At 44.1% G+C, this 16,109-nt stretch overlaps 1 protein-coding gene across 8 annotated transcripts in view; it reads left to right on the top strand.

The window, feature by feature from the left end:
- Agtpbp1 (ATP/GTP binding carboxypeptidase 1) overlaps positions 1 to 10,357 on the top strand; it is a 114,770-nt gene extending 104,413 nt beyond the window's left edge. For 6 of the 8 annotated variants that reach the window (XM_051172711.1, XM_051172719.1, XM_051172709.1 and 3 more), the window contains 2 exons: positions 1,940 to 2,100; positions 9,625 to 10,357. In XM_051172711.1, coding sequence (XP_051028668.1) covers positions 1,940 to 2,100; positions 9,625 to 9,802 — 339 coding nt within the window. In that variant the 3' untranslated portion in view covers positions 9,803 to 10,357. The remainder of the gene's footprint in view (positions 1 to 1,939; positions 2,101 to 9,624) is intronic. The other 2 variants (XM_051172727.1, XM_051172732.1) reach the window with 2 other exon arrangements.
- Positions 10,358 to 16,109: the final 5,752 nt, after the last annotated feature.

The following is a 16,109-nucleotide window of genomic DNA, read 5'->3' as shown; positions in this document are numbered from 1 at the left end:
ATTTAAAATAAGTATATTAGTAATTAGTTATGTTTAGATTTTTGAGTGTGTGACTTTTGTGCCTGTACATACATGGTTATGTAGATGTGTGTGTATATGTGTGTGCATGTGTGTACTTATATATGTGTATATGCAGTGTGTAAGTGTATGTGTGTGTGTATATGTATGTATTATTTGTGCATGTTTGTATGTGTATTTGTACATGTGGATATGTATGTGTATACACGCACATGTATGCATATTTGTGGATATGTGCATGTGTGTATTTATATATGTGTGTATGTGTGTGTATGTGTGTGTGTATATATGTATGTATGTGTTTACGCATGTTTATGTGTATGTATATATGTGTATGTGTGCATACTTGTGTGTGTAGACATGTATATATGTGTATATATATATGCGTGTTTGTGGATATATGCATGTGTGTATGAGAAAGAGAGAGACAGAGACAGAGATAGACTTGGAGGCCAGAGGACAATGTGGAATCAGTTTTCTTCTAACAGGTGGGTCCCAGGAATTGGTGGCAAGTGTCTTTATTCACTGAGCCATCCCACCAGCCTACTTGTTTTAAATATATAAACATATAAACTTTAAAAAAAGATTTATTTATGTATTTTATGTACATGAGTGCTCTGTCTTCATGAATACCAGATGAGGGCCTCAGATCCCATTATAGATGGTTGTGAGCTACCATATGGTTGCTGAGAATTGAACTCAGGACCTCTGGAAGAGGGGCTAGTGCTCTTAATCTCTGAGCCATCTCTCCAGCCCCAAACATACAAAATTGTAAAGACAAAATGGATACCAAATACGTTTACCCATTTTTAAAATGTGATTTAGTTGACAGAATTCTCATTGACTTAAAACTCTATGGAGAGAAATGTTTCTTCCTAAGCCAGGTTTTTAAATGTTTGATATGTGGGTTGGGAAGACAGATGGCTTTCTAGGTAAAGTGCCTGCCATGCCGGCTTTGCCTGCTGTGCACACAGAATGGGAATCCTTTAGGCTGGCTGCTGAAGAGTCGTCTTGTGGTCCATCCTTGCTAGGGTCTGCTCTGACCACACCTACAGCTGTGATGGTAGAAGGCCCTCAGTTGTTTAGAGGTTCACTTTTTTTTTATCTGGGAAGTAAATGATAATCATATAGTTTACAATCAGTATCTGTGGTTTTATGGTGGCAGTTAATATCTGACAAACTTATGCTGCACAGCTGAGAAGCAATTAAAAAAAGTGATTAGGGCTAATGCATAACTTGTATTTTGATATAGTAGAAAAATTCAAGCAGGCACTCTCATTTGGCATGGAACATAGGAAATGATCTATTGTTGAGTTCATTGTCTTTTAGATACTTTGATTTCACTTTCCTCACTTAGCACTGTACAAGTGTCTGTAAGATAACGTTCAGAACTGCATAAAACCCTGACTGACACCCGTGCTTCAGCCCTGACAGCGAAGCTGAGTTCACAGGGACTGCTGGGAAGACTGATCTAGTCAGAAAATTCTCTGTTCGTTTATTTTATTCCCTCAGAGTGTTGGTAAAGAGTGACGTGCATCATGGTGAGGGGAGTAGGTGTTTATTGCAGAGTTCAGGACTGAATCTTTAGCAGCTAGAGCGAGCCGGTGTCTTAGGATGCTCGCTTAGAGCCAGGTATTGTAGCGTATCCAGTGGTCCTTGCAGGCAGGGTGCAGAGGTTGGTGGGAGAGAGGCCAGTTTGGGGTACATGGTAAGACCTTGTCTCTAAAAACAAACCCTACTGCCAAAGAGCATCAGTAAGATACTGTACTTGATGAGCAAGACCTTCCTACTGTGCTGCCTGCTGCTATAGCAGTATGTCAGTTTTGTGAATGTAGTTGTAATGTCTTTGGATATAACTTTAATGAGCTGCAGCCATTAAGGGAGCAAAGGTCCTGAAGTCTGTGCTTTACTTTATTTCTAGGGTTTACAGATTGGGACTCGAGAATTGGAAGAGATGGGAGCAAAATTCTGTGTTGGTTTATTGCGTTTGAAAAGACTGACTTCTTCGTTGGAATATAATCTACCCTCCAACCTGCTTGACTTTGAAAATGACTTAATTGAATCAAGCTGTAAAGTAACTAGGTAGGACACCCTTCCTTCCTTTCCTTCTCTTTCCTTTCCTTTCCTTTCTTTTCCTCCTTCCTGCCTTCCTTCCTCCCGACCTCCTTCCTTCCTCCTTTCTTCATTTCCTCCTCTCCTCCCTCCTTCCCTTCTTCCTTCCTCCTTCCTTCCTTCACTCCTTCCCTCTTTCTTTCTCTCTTCCTCTTTCTTTCTTAGTTTCTTTCTTTCTCTTTTCCTCTTTCTTTCTTTCTTTCTTTCTTTCTTTCTTTCTTTCTTTCTTTCTTTCTTTCTTTCTTCCTCGAATAGTCAGTAGGCAAGCTTGGCGATTTTGGTAGCCAAGAGCATGTTTGCAGTTAATATGGTTAGGGTTACATGTCTACTTCTTCTTTCTAATTGTAATATTTGATGTTTGAATGACTTTGGAGTAAGGGCCTTCTGCTCTGAATGTTGCTCTTAGTGACTACAGCACTTCACTTTTCACCCAATTCAAGCAGTACAGAACATTGCATTTAGATAGCATCTAAATTAAGAAGACTTGGAATCATGTTTTTTATTTCAAAAGAGAGTTTATTTTGTTGGTGTTCACATATATCAGATGGCTGTTCAGTAACCTGAATATATATTGGAAATTGCTAAATTTAGCATACAGTTGACAATTTATTTCTGTCAAATGTTTCTTAAAATAGTATTTTCTTTTAAAATGTATTGTACATGACACTTGAACCATTTGCGAGCTTAACAGTCCAATATTAAAATTCTTGTCATACTGTCAGATGCAGGGTCCTGTCTCCTGGTGAGTGTGTGCAGATAAGAATACTCTGTTTTCTAGACCCCTGGTTTCTGCTGCTGAGGGTCAGCTCGTGGCTGTGTTACTTTATTAGCGCACTGAGTGCGACTCAGCACAGCAGATTGACGTGCAGTGGAACAGACTGGCTCTTGGTGGGTGTGGTAACCACAGAGTCACTAGCAGCCATTGTTCCTGGAAGCATCAGCTAAACCACAGTGGAAGCAAATGCCGAGGCCACTGTGATGCTCTTGGGCAGGCAAGATGGCCTGGTGCCTTGAAAGTCTGACAACCTGAGTTCAGTTCCCAGAACCTGGGTACAGGTGGGAGCAGAGACCTGACTCCTCAGTGCCCTTCTGGCCGCCATACATGCCCGCCCCACACAGTGCGACTAGTGTGGAGGTGATCAGCTGTCCCCAAAGGTCAGACGCGGACTTGAACTCAGATAGTCCAGAGGACCCACACATGGTCACCGTTAGACCTTCCCACAAACAGGCTCGTTCTTTCAAAAGGAAGAAATACATGTTTTGAAAAGTGTCTGTTCAGAAGAATTATACTGCTAGTTACTGCTGTATTGCATTTAAAATGTCAAATTGCACTTCAGAGTAACTGTTCTCTCTTGTAAGTGTGTTTGCTTCAGGTTGTATCTTGGGGGCTCAGGGAGCTTGTGCTGTGTCAGACTCTTGAGAGGATGTGGCACAGGAGCAGGCTGAGCAGTCTGATTCTCACTGCTGGGTCTATAAAAACACCCTGCACTCTGCAGTTTCTGTGGGGTGTATTTCTTTAACAGTCTGCAGTTGAGATGGGAGGATTTTGCTGTGTGTTTTCACCCTTCTTTTCTTCTGTTTATTTACTTGAAACTGTTGAGCAATCAGCTACTTTTCCCCTTGGGCCTCCATCCTTTTCTCTCTCTGTCTCAGTTTTGCCCAAGCTTCTAATGTCCCCCCGACTTTTGTATCCTAATGCTTCTGTGGTTTACAGGTGCTAAATCTGAGTTTCTCTCCATCTCTTAATTCTTAGTGCATTGAGGCTTCGTGTTAGGCAAGAGTGCCATGAGTGCTGAGCTCTTCTTGTGCATCTGGTATGCCATGTAGCTTTACTGTCCGCTATTTTTTAGAACCTTCCCTTTGGTCACCTGTTCGGATGGTTTGCTAAAGTTTCCCATTGCAAATGTAGTTTTTCTCTGTTAGTAATTAAGTCCCCTCCCATTGGGATTGCTTTACAGCTATGCCCATGTCCTCTTTCTCATCAAACTTTTAATTTATTCATCTTTCTAGATACATGTACATGTTGGCTATATCATTTAAAGTTTAATTCAACTTTAATTGTAACTACCATTACTTTTCCTTGCTGCTCAGAACGGCCCCCCTCCCCTCTTGCACACCACTTCTGTATGATTGTGCATGTCCATGTTGCTGTTTGGCTTCCCCCGCTCTGGGACAGCAGGACCACAGGCTCGTCTTCATGGATAGTTTTTCCTGAGGCTGGATAGCACTGTTTCCAGGCTGATCTGTTGGTGACTGATGGTTTAAAAGAGCGTCTATATCAATGTCCAGTGCTGTTCGTATGTTCTCTTAGACAAAACTCTGTGTTCATGTGTTTACATACGTGGATACCCATATAATACATGTGTGCCTCTGTGTGTGTGTGTGTGTGTGTGCGTGCACATCTGTGTGTGTCTGCTGTAAGCAGATTATTTCATTTATCACATTTGTTCGTTGTTGCTCCTTTTGTTGAGAAATCCTTGGCCAGGGTTGGCTTTTGCCCATGAAGAGCATGTGTACATGTTCTGGGTTCTCTTATTTGAGTAGTTTAGCAGTGAGTTTGAGGGTTGGTGGACTTTGAGTCTTTCATTGTTTTTGGAAAATCTACAGCCTTTAGCTTTTTGCTATTGCTTCTGTCATGTGCACTCACTCGTGTGGAGGCTTAGTTCACATGGTGCATCCTGTCCTCCTTTCTCTCTTTGTTGAAGCCTGGAACTGTCTACTTGCTTATCTCTGCTTCAGTCTTTTCCTCTCAGCTCCAACCTAAGTGAGTTTCAGACCCTTGAGCTATAGCGTCAGCTGTGTGAATGTGGTTGTTATTATTTAAGAAAGGAGATGATGGGATTCTCCGTCTTGTCATCTGTTTGGGATCGCAGTTACTGTAGAGTTCCCGTGTGGTAACTAACACACTAGAGCTGTTTCTGCTGGGCGTTTCTCTAGTTGCATTGCTGCCACATCTGACAGTGTTTACTCAAATGCCAGCCGGGCGTCAGGGTATACAGATCAGAGGGCCCATTGTCCTCGACTTCAGGGACTAGATGCTCCAACCCAGTGAGCTACTGAGCTGGCTTGAGGTAACATTACAAAACATGTGAGATTCAGTTGACTCTTGATTCACCTTTCCTGGCGTTCTGAGTGGCAGCCCCCCAGAGGTCACAGTGGAAAGCCCAGGACCCCTCTCCTCTCCTTGGCATCACAAAACCACCAGAGCATTTCTATGGCTTTTTTGTTTCTGTTTGTGTTTACTGTTGTACTACTTTTTAGCTTCTTGCACTGCTTGTCACTTAAGAGTTTGTCAAATGCCTCTGGGAAAACTGCCGAATGTTGGGGTCACCTCTCTGCAACTCCCTTTTTTCAGGAAACGTGGCAGCTCTGAACTCCGGCTTGTCCCTGCAGTCCTTTGAACTTGCTGGCGCTCTGATGACACCCCGCCCCTCGCAGCTGTCTCCTTTGCCCTGCTTCCCACTGGACTTTACCCCGCACTTTCCCTTGCTGACTTTGCTTTGTATCCTTTCACTGCAATATGCCAGGAGCGCGAGCTCTGCTGTGTGCCTCTCCCTTTCAGCCCACTGCTCCCGGGAGCTCTTTGGGGTCCCCAGTTTGTCTACCCATTCTGAGTTTCTGTTATGTTTGGATACCACAAAAGCAGTAGCGCTTTTGCTGAGAGAATCAGAGCTAGATGACATTGTACAGTTGTAGCTGCAGCTCCGAATTGCCCAGTGTCGCCATCTGATACTTCTTACTGAGAGTCTCCTCTAAGCCCCGTGGCATGCACTGACACTGATGCCCTCTGAGTGTACAAGTAAAACTCCCAGACGGTGCATGATGGGTGATCTAAACCATTTGGCACTCTGCTAGGCGGACTGGCCTTGGTTAATGTAATAGCTGAAGCTTAGTGGCATTGTTTCTTTTCTTTTCTTTTCTTTCCTTTTCTTTTCTTTCCTTCACCCCTCTCCTTGCCACCAATCAGAAACTATCAGTCCCTTTCTCTTTTTCCAGATAGATATTCTTTGGTCAGCTGTATTGTATAGTAGCTCTGCCTACCTCCTCTGTGTGTGTGTGCAAGCTTGTATATGCTTGCAAGTATGTATGTAACACACATGTATTGCCTATGAAAGAGAAGGTGGTTGTGAGTATGTTAGGCAGTGTATGTGAAGACTCTTCCTAAGTTGTAAAGTGCAGAGAACATACACTAAAATTCAACAAAAGGAAGTGAATTTCTGTGCTCGGCCTTGTGCCTGAAAACTTAGCTGCTAAAGTGAAATGGTGGGATGGCAAGTTGCAAGTGCTGATGATCTTGTTTGCTTCACTGAAAGGTGTCGGCTCAGCAGGAGGTCACGTGGGTTATTGTGAGAGTTCTTAGAAGGGTTAGGACACCACAGCAGGTGACAGACTACAGCACAGTGGGCTCTAGTCCGGGCCATATCACCAGAGGCCCTGGAGAGGAAGTGGGCCCTCTCCTTGTGGCGTGTTGAGAATGCAAGTGGTTTTACAACACAGGCTTACAGCTGGGCTTTGATTCCCAGGCAGGAAGTAACAAATGGGGTGGGGAACAGGAAACACCCCCTTTGATGTAAACTCACTTGTCAGGATAAGAAACCTGGCACCTAGAAGTCTGTTAGTGAGAGGCAGTCACCGTGAGCAGCAAGGTACCTGTTGGTGTCTGAGAGGGAAGGCCTACCGCAGGTAGGAGTCTAACATCACATTCTTACATTCAGTAAGTATTGAGGTTTGTGAAAACTGTTGTTGGACCTTCCTGGGGGCTACACGAGGTATCTACATAGGCAAGTCACAGTTCCTGACCTTTGGTTTAGTGTCTGAATAAACAGGCGTGGAAGTGGGTGGCTTCAGCTGCATGTGGTGGCAGGATGGAATGCAGAGGAAATGCGGAGAAAAGGAAGTCCAGGCAAGGCATTGGGAGAGCTGAGATGAGGCCAGGCGGTGCTCTGGAAAGAAACATGAGGCTTTGAGAGAGAAAGTGGGAAGTACATGTTGTGCAGAGAAAACACGCTTGCTTGGTCAAGGCTTGCCAGGGAACACTCAGGGCACTAAGGCTGGCTTTCTTCTGGAGAAGTTTGAGTTGTGTAACTTTCCGCATGCATGGATCTGAGAATGCAGAAGAACAGACTCAGTAGGACAATAGTGAGTTTTCAGCATGTGGCATCTGTGGTACACCTGAGACCACCATGGCATATCCCTGGCAACTGCATTTGTGTGTAAGAGGATCTTGTGACATCAGGCTACATGTTTGGATTTGGAACTGATGAGAATGTGCATTACAGATGGGCATACTCAAGTGGAGAGCTGGGACAGGGAGCAGGGAGGCAGACCCGAAAGGCAGAGCCAGAATTCTCTCCACAGCTGACTGCAGCAGAGGCAGCTAGTGAAAAATGGCAGTGTGGATTATACTGTGAGGGCTGGGGCATGGCCAAATGGAGAGCTGCATGCTCTCACAGATCGACATCCCTGCACTCCACACAGTCTTGATAGCATTGCCCTGCCCCAGTGTGAGAAAGAATTCACTCGGCTGACCTTAGGAGCAAAATGTGTCACAGTCTGGAGAGATAAGAGTCTGAGGGACCATTGAGGGCCACAGGTGTGGACTAAGAGGAGTGGCCTCATGTCCTGTTCTTTGCATGCTCTACCAGAACAGGTGACCCTGAGAACAGAGTTTTGATGAGTGAACCAGGTTTGTTCATCCACTGATGGTGAACCAAGACCCGCCAGGAGGGAACCAGGTGCTGCAGCCCTGCCTGTCTCGCCGCGCTTCTCTGGAGCTTGCCCTCTGGGTCTGAGGCTCCCAAGTCCTTGCCATCTGAGAGGCTGCTCTTCTCTCATTCTGTCCTCTCACCGGTCAACAGCTATGAGAAGGCGGGCCTTTCCTGAGGTTCTGGTCAATGAGCTTTGCTGTCTGCCTTCATACACACCCCATAAATCCTTATTCTGACCGCAGGCTCCTTCAAAGGACCTGGTTCCAGCCTCCTTTCTTACAGTAGGCTGGCGTGTTAGACATCTGCTGGCTTTAGGTCTTCTTCAACACCATCCATCTTCCACGTCTGTCCTCACCTCCCTGGAGCCGCCCCGTCCTCTGCCCTCCCACAGCCTGTGTGCCAGCATTGCTGTGCGTCTCTCTGCGTCTCAGTCTGCAGCAAGAACTAAGCGAGCACGCTCTCCCTTCTCGGCTTCTTTTGTGTCTCAGCCTCTTAAGTGTCACCTGGGACTTCCTGAAGTCAAGGGGGAGTGGATTATTATATTTCAAAAGCAAGAAAGATAGTAAACAGTCATTTCCAAAACGAATAGTCTTTTTCGCCATCTTCCTGCTGGCCAAGACCAGGTATCAGGTCCATAACTAAACATTTAAATTTCATAGTAAAAATTGGGATTTGTCCTTGTAATTCTTGGGTCTGTTGAATCTCGTTCATTTTCCAAGGCAGGCAGCATCTTTATCTGCACTACAGTATGAGGAAAATAGCTTGCAGTTATGCTCCCCCTCTCCTTTTTTTTGCAAGGGTAAATAAAGCTCTCTGGAGGGAGAAAGTGCTTTTTCTACACAGGCTTTACTCTCTCCTCTCAGAACTGCAGCCCTAGGGTCCACGTACCTTCTTTGCTCCGGCGTGTTGGCCTGGAGTTCCGTGCGCAGCTGCGGTTCTCTCATCTCCAGAGCTGAGTGACCTGCACTTCTCCTTCTTTGGACAGACAAGTTTTTCTTTTGTCTAGTTTTATACCTTTAGTTGCTTTACCTGTCAGAGATCACTTTTTAGAAATAAGTGGCCTGTAAGCAAACATGCATATGAAATTCATGTTATTTGGTCACAGCTTGAGGGTGTGAAGTCTGCCTGAGTGCTTCCGTGGTGTGAATGTGTCCATTTCCACCCACTGTTGGGGAGCAGTGAGGGGAGACTGTTCTCATCCCTCGCTCACTACACAGAGAAAGGCTCCAAGGCACGAACACCTAATCCCTGTCCCAGCGGGAAGCAGTCAGTCTGGGTGTGGGCTGGTCAGTTGTGTTTCATTTTCCCTCTGGATCAATGGCCTCTGGCCATGTGGCTGTGGCCATCTCATAGCAGGGAGTCCCTCTGTAGATTTAGGTGGCGTTAATGCGTTCCTGCAGGAGGAAGTTAGGTGTCACAGCTTCTCACACAGCCCATTGGAATTACCTGTTCCCAATTTACAGGGATTAAAATAGAACGTTAAAATAAACCTTTAAAGCATGTGTGTTGATGACATTCTTGAAGTAACAGTTGAGAGAATCCGTTTCCCGTCTGCCCAGTGGTGTGCTGTGTGTGCACGCTTGCAGTGTCACTAAAGACTGCTTCAGCCCATACTGCCTAAACAGGCAGCATTCAAGTGCTAAAACCCTCTCGCCTTGTTCGCTTGGACAGAAGCTCCACGTTAGTACGAGCTGCTGTGCTACTGAGGTCAAGGTTGGCGTGTGTGAGGTGGTGCCTCAGAGCCTTGCTCTCACGAAGCTGTGTGTGTTCTCTGCTTTGGCTGCAGCCCCACCACTTACGTTTTGGATGAAGACGAACCTCGGTTCCTTGAAGAAGTTGACTACAGTGCAGAAAGCAATGACGAATTAGAGGTTGACTTAGCTGAGAACACAGGTGACTGTGAGCCTTCTGCCCAAGAAGAAGCCCTTTCTGACTCTGAGGTATCAAGAACACACCTGCCTTGAACTTTTCTGCCATTTTTGTTAATTGCCAAGAAGAAATGAAATGTCTTGGGTTTTGTTATACAGGAAATTTGAAAGGGACAAGCTTTTAGACAACTGACTCGAAGAAGACAAAAAGGAACTTGAGCCTGTTTAGTTTCAAGACAATAAATATATTATTAATTCATAATACAATTGGCATTTGTTTTATTTTAGGTATTCAATGTACTCTTTATAGCATTGAATTATCAAATGATTGATTTATTTAAAAAAAAAAAAACAACCCAAGTTTCATTGCATGAATTTTTATCTCCTGTGGCACCTGCATCAAGTAGATAAATTCAAAGTGTGTCCAAATACAAAATCTAAATTATAGAGTGTTGAAAATGAATTTTCTCTAGACGTACTTGTGTGGAGGTGAATTGTGTGGAATTACTGAAGATAAGACTGCTCTTCAGAATCATGTGAACTGTGGATTGTGGCTGAAATAATCCAGAATTTGCCTTGAGACCACCCCCATTCTACATTTATCAAGTTAAATAAAAGCTATATTGAACATTGAGTTTATCTTGTCATCTTTTTAACAAGCTCGGGTTATTGTTGTTTTAACTTGGTGTGTAGAACTTATAAAAACCCAGTATCTGGCCGGTCGTGGTGTCGCACACCTTTAATCCCAGCACTCGGGAGGCAGAGGCAGACGGATCGCTGTGAGTTCGAGGCCAGCCAGGTCTACAAAGTGAGTCCAGGATGGCTAAGGCTACACAGAGAAACCCTATCTCGAAAAACCAAAAAAACAAAAACAAACAAACAAACAAACAAAACCAGTATCTGAGCGTGATAAAAAGCCTAGCTTCCCAGGCTTAAGGTTGTGCTGGTTGTGGGATGCCTATGTCCCCTGGAGCTGCCCCTTTCTCAGTTGTGTCTCATGGGTGCACTAAGATCTCGCTGCAGCCAGAGGACGTGAGTTGCTGTGCAGTTGCTCGCAAACTGGTATGATCTGCACCTCACAAGCTAACTGTCCTCCTGGGCTTGGGGCAATACTAGCAGGAAGTCAAACTGTTTGATGAGTGACACTTTGCCAAGGGTTGGCCATCCTGGGGCAAGGGCGACTGTCATCACTAGACAGAACGAACTCAGCAACTAATGCTTGCTTTAACAGATAAGATTTTGCTGTTATAAACAAACCCTGCAAAGACTGTACATGATCTAGCTCCTGAGGGACTCGGTGCTTTGTGGCTGCTCTGTGTCTCTTTGCTTATTCCTAAATTTGTCATTTCTAAACCTTTTAAAATGGAAAACCAATTATTAAAGTAGGTTTTGGATTTATACATTTCCCAAATCAATGATTAAAAAAAATATATATTTAAGATAATATAGGTTGTTGAAGGCCAGCTTCAACACCAAGGGTAAACTGAGGTGGGGTGTAGAGTCGGTGACTGATCACCCAGCACACTTTTCTCTGAGGGTAAAAAGCTTGAGTCTCTAGACTGGAACCAGTTGTAATTGGCGGGGGCTGCCATTGATAGGAGCCAGCGCAGGCCACTATGATGGTAGTCAGCAACTAGAGAAAAGGAGAAAAAAGATTATGCACACGTGCACACACACACACACACACACACACACACAAACACACACAGAGAAGACAATCTTCAATGAGCAAATTCCAACAAGCTTCAACAATTTCACACGTACACATACATAATGCACATATGCTTTCATGCACACATACATGCATACATGCACATATACATACATAATACATACATACCTACACATTCACACATTGGATAGATAGAGCAAACTCCAATGAGCAGCCTCCAACAAATTTACACACACACATACACACATTCATATTGGCTGGATGGAGCAAACTGTAAAGAGCGAGCTCCAGCCACTTCACATGTGTGCATATATACATATATACGTATGCACATCTGGTGGAAGGAGCAAGCTGCACAGGCTCCAACCACTTTATTTTTTCCCATAGCTTGTACGTCCCAGCAAAATCTTCCAAGCAGTATAAAAAAATCATGATGTGGTTACACCGTATTTCTCCTTAAGTGAACGATTACCGTGAGTATCCGTAAGGAAAACATGTTCCCCAGCACCCTCACATGATCAAGTGTTTTCCGTATTATGGATGAGAAACAAATGTGAAAAGCAAGTTATTCCCAAGAACCTGCATACACTTGTAACTAAGCAGCTTGTTACTTGTCAGCGGAGTGTGAGAAAGCAAGGTGGTTTTCTCCAGCCGGGTTGCAATGTGCTGTTACAAAGAATTATCTTAAAAAGTAATCTTATAAAAAATCTTGATCACAAATCTAAACTTATATATAAGAAACAATCAACCATTTCTACTTTAAATCCTCAAATCTACTCATTAACCATTTTTATTTAATCATCATATCAGAAGCTGATTCAAAATGGGTATAAGAAATTAATCACCTGATCACCAGCCCAGCTTTAGCCAGTGCTAATTGGCCTATTGTCCTTGTCCCTAACATCAAAACGTCCCCAGCCCAACTGCTAAGACTTTGCCTTTCTGAGTTTTAAATTGTTCCTCCTTTAGAGCCACTGACAAAAACATCTTAAGCTAACTTTCTAAAACTAAGTAAAATTGGGAATTCTGTAAAATCATTAATTCATATAAACAATATTATTTTATGAAAGTTTATCTTCATGTTGACCTGCAGGAAAATTGCCCAAATGAGTGGGCTGTTACCCAGGAAACAATCATGTCAGATGTCAGGCTGTGAGGGTCGCCCCACGCCCATGCCAAATATACGGGGAACACAGCAGCAGCAGGAATCAAGCCAGAGGTAGCCCCTGTGCCTGCGCCTCTCCAAGGTGCACCCATCTTAGCCAAGCAAGCTCATCTGCCTGCTGCAGCTCCTTCTGCTTGGCGTCCGCCAAGAGGTCCTTGGTGTCTTGGGATACTATAAAAAGAGACACTAGTCAGGCATGGTGGTCCCACGCTAGCTCTTAGGGAGCAGAGCAGGAAGGTCCAGAGTCAAGGCCAGCCCAAGCTATGTGGGCCCTGTCTCCAAAGCGTCTACTTCTCACTGAGTCTGAGAAAGTAAAAATAAGTAGACCATGAATTTGAGCCAGTCCTGTTCTCATGGCCATCCAGTTCTGGAAAGGTAGTGATGGTTTTAGTAAGGCATTGCTCAATCACTTATTTGTCTTTCCTTTTTGAATTTTAAACAATGACATTTTGTCAAAATTGTACATTTAGAGAGTATACTCATAATGTGCCACATGCAGTGTTCTTGGCTTTTACCAAATTAGAAGCTAAAAACTGAGACACCAATGTACACAAAGTGTAATTATGCTAATTTGTCATTTTACATTATAAACTCCCCTCATTGTGAACACTTGCTGCCTTCTACCATGTTACACACCTGAGTTACCTTTTCTCACGTAGTTGCCAGGTTTAAAAAGAAAGCCTTTATGGTTACTATTTTCTTTTTTTTAAAAAATATTTTATTTATTAATGTTTATTTAATATATATGATTGCTCTATCTGCATGTACATCTGCAGGCCAGAAGAGGGCATCAGACCCCAGTATAGATGGTTGTGAGCCACCCATGTGGTTGCTGGGAACTGAACTCAGGACCTCTGGAAGAGCAGATGGTGCTCTTAACCGCTGAGCCATCTCTCCAGCCCCCTAAGCCATCTCTCCAGCCCCGACTATTTTCATATTTTTAAAATAAAAAATAATTCAATATCCTAACTTCCCTAATTGGAGGTATCATATTTTATCATCAGTCTCTAAAATTGCCTTATTTTTCTTTGTTGTTGTTTTGTTTTGTAACTTGTGCACTTAAGAGTTCAAAATGTTTGAGGTGCTTGCTGCACACAGAGCCCTATGCAGCATGGTGAGGCCTGGCATGCACAGTGGACCCAGTAATTCACCTGCCTCTGGAGCTTTGAACTAAGTCTGGTCTGATCTGGTCATTCTTAGTGGCAGTGTGCATAATAACTACCTGGAGGGCTTCACCCATGCACGCACGCACGCACGCACGCCCGCATGCACGCAGTGCTCATCACATGGTCCATGTGGAGCCCCAGAGCCTGCGTTCCTGCAGATTCGAAGGTGATATGACAAACACTCAGTAGTGTCCTGACAGCTGGCCATGTTCTACCACAAAGGAGGGCCAGCTTCGCTTTTGCCCAGAAAGGAAGGAATGCTAAAGGCTGAATGATCATTCCTGAATTACATGTTTATAAAAGCAGAAGGCAAATCTACTCTTCAGTTTGCCTGAATTTAGGAGGAATCTCTGTCACTTTGTTAAGACTTTGTTGGGTATGTAGAAACACTAGTGGGAGGCCTGCTTGAAAATAAGTAACCCAGAACTGTGCTCCTGGTGGCATGCGCACAGCCACAGGTGGGGTGTGCTGTGCTCCTGGTATCATGTGCATAGCCACAGGTGGGGTATGCTGGGCTCTTGGTGGCATGCCCACAGCTATAAGTGTGCTGGGCTCCTGGTGGCATGCCCACAGCCACAAGTGTGCTGGGTTGCTGGTGGCATGCCCACAGCCACAGATAGGGTATGCTGGGCTCCTGGTGGCATGCCCACAGCCACAAGTGTGCTGTTTTAAGTCTCTAGTCCCCACATTAAGATGACTCTGCATATACACTGAAGTGGACAACACAGGAAGTGTATTCAAGTCTTCTTTTTTTTTTTAAAATTTTTTTTATCAATTTATTCTTGTTACATTGTTATTCAATGTTTATCCCATCCCTTGTATCCTCCCATTCTTCCCTCCCCCCCATTCAAGTCTTCTTATGCGTGATTAAAAAAGGAAAGATAGCAATGATGCAATGAATGCATCCTATAAGTGCTTTTTCTTATATATGCTTTAATAGATATAATGCACAACATTTAAAATGAGTGTTTTTATCTTATTTTGATGGTAATTTGGTAGTTGTATGCATAGCTAATTTTTGAATTAGAAAGAAAACCCGCTGAAGAAATGGTGTGGCCGGAGCATGAGTCTGCTTTGTACAGTGATTTGTTAAAAATGCTTCCCCGGTTAAAATACATTCACATCCCATGGTAGAAGGGAACTCTAAAGGAAAGCTTTGTTCTCAAAGGAAACAAGTGTTTTGAAGGCTTAGTCCTTGATGTGCCACATGGACTTGTTTTCCATTATCGGTAGAAGTGCAGGGACCAGGTAGGTGACAGGTGGCCCTCAGGGCAGTGGGGCCACTCCATCCTGCCTCTGCCTCACAAGCCTCCTTAGCACTCTGCACCCCTTCTGACCCCAGCCCCCATCACAGCCAATCACTTAAGCCCTTGACTGGTTATGGATAGAACATGAGTGTGCTTGCTTGCAGTTAAAGGTTGCTTACTGCAATACCTAAATCTGCGTAGCCCTCTGAGGTACCATTTCCCTCACCTCATGGGCTAGTGAGTGTTGTGACTTCTTCCGACTCCCTACTGTACCTTTGAACCACGTAAAGGCCCTTGGCTTTGCAAGTGTGAAGAAACTATATGAGTGAAAGATGCTGGAAATTAGGATAGGAAAGAGTTGCAATTGGGCTTAGCCTGTGGCTCCTGGCCCAATGCATCCCAAGGTAACTATACTACATGCCGTATATTATAGACCACTGTGTTGTGTCTCAGCATCACTTGGATTAGGGCTCAGCAAGTGGAAGTAATCTGTACCTCAGGATGCTGCTTGGCTTTGCTGTGGATTGTTCTGAGGGTGCAGTGAGTGGCGAAGTGTAGGCTCTTCAGTGCTAGGCACTGATGCCACTGTCCCTTCTATTTACAATGCCATAGACTTTTGTGCCTTGTGTCATTGTTGAGCTTTGCAACTTGACTCCTATTTCCTTAGGAATGGGTGACAGTTCACGCTTTATTTGTCCTTTGAGAATGCAGAACAAATGAAGTAATGATTGAATTATTTCACATGGATACATTTTAAAATTTGAAATCCTTTTAAAGTGATTAGTATTATTGTGTTTTAAACTGTATTTTGCAGTCCTGGAGATTGGACCTATGTCCTCGCAATAGTAGGCAAGCACTCTAGCACTGATCTATATCTCCAGGCAGATTGCTATTTATGTTGTGTACAGAGATATGTCCAGGTCTTAACTGCCTTTGCCAGTCTTTGCTTCCCTCTTCTAAAAAGCCAAGCACACACAGCCTGGCTTTTGGCTACTTTATTGAGTTCTTTTTTCTACCTCCCTATACCACCCCTATCCCTTATAACTCTCAAATACTAGGTATCTCAATGCCCTAGCCTTTTAACTCTTGAGAGACTGGAAGGCCATGTTACATACGTGGGCTTGCTAAGGACTATTGGTGCTAGCCTGTTTCC

The sequence above is a fragment of the Acomys russatus genome, chromosome 3, assembly GCF_903995435.1.
Source record: "Acomys russatus chromosome 3, mAcoRus1.1, whole genome shotgun sequence".
In the NCBI taxonomy this organism is placed as follows: domain Eukaryota; kingdom Metazoa; phylum Chordata; class Mammalia; order Rodentia; family Muridae; genus Acomys; species Acomys russatus.
The sequence above is the reverse complement of the archived record's forward strand: the minus strand, read 5'-3'. Positions and strand labels throughout refer to the sequence as shown.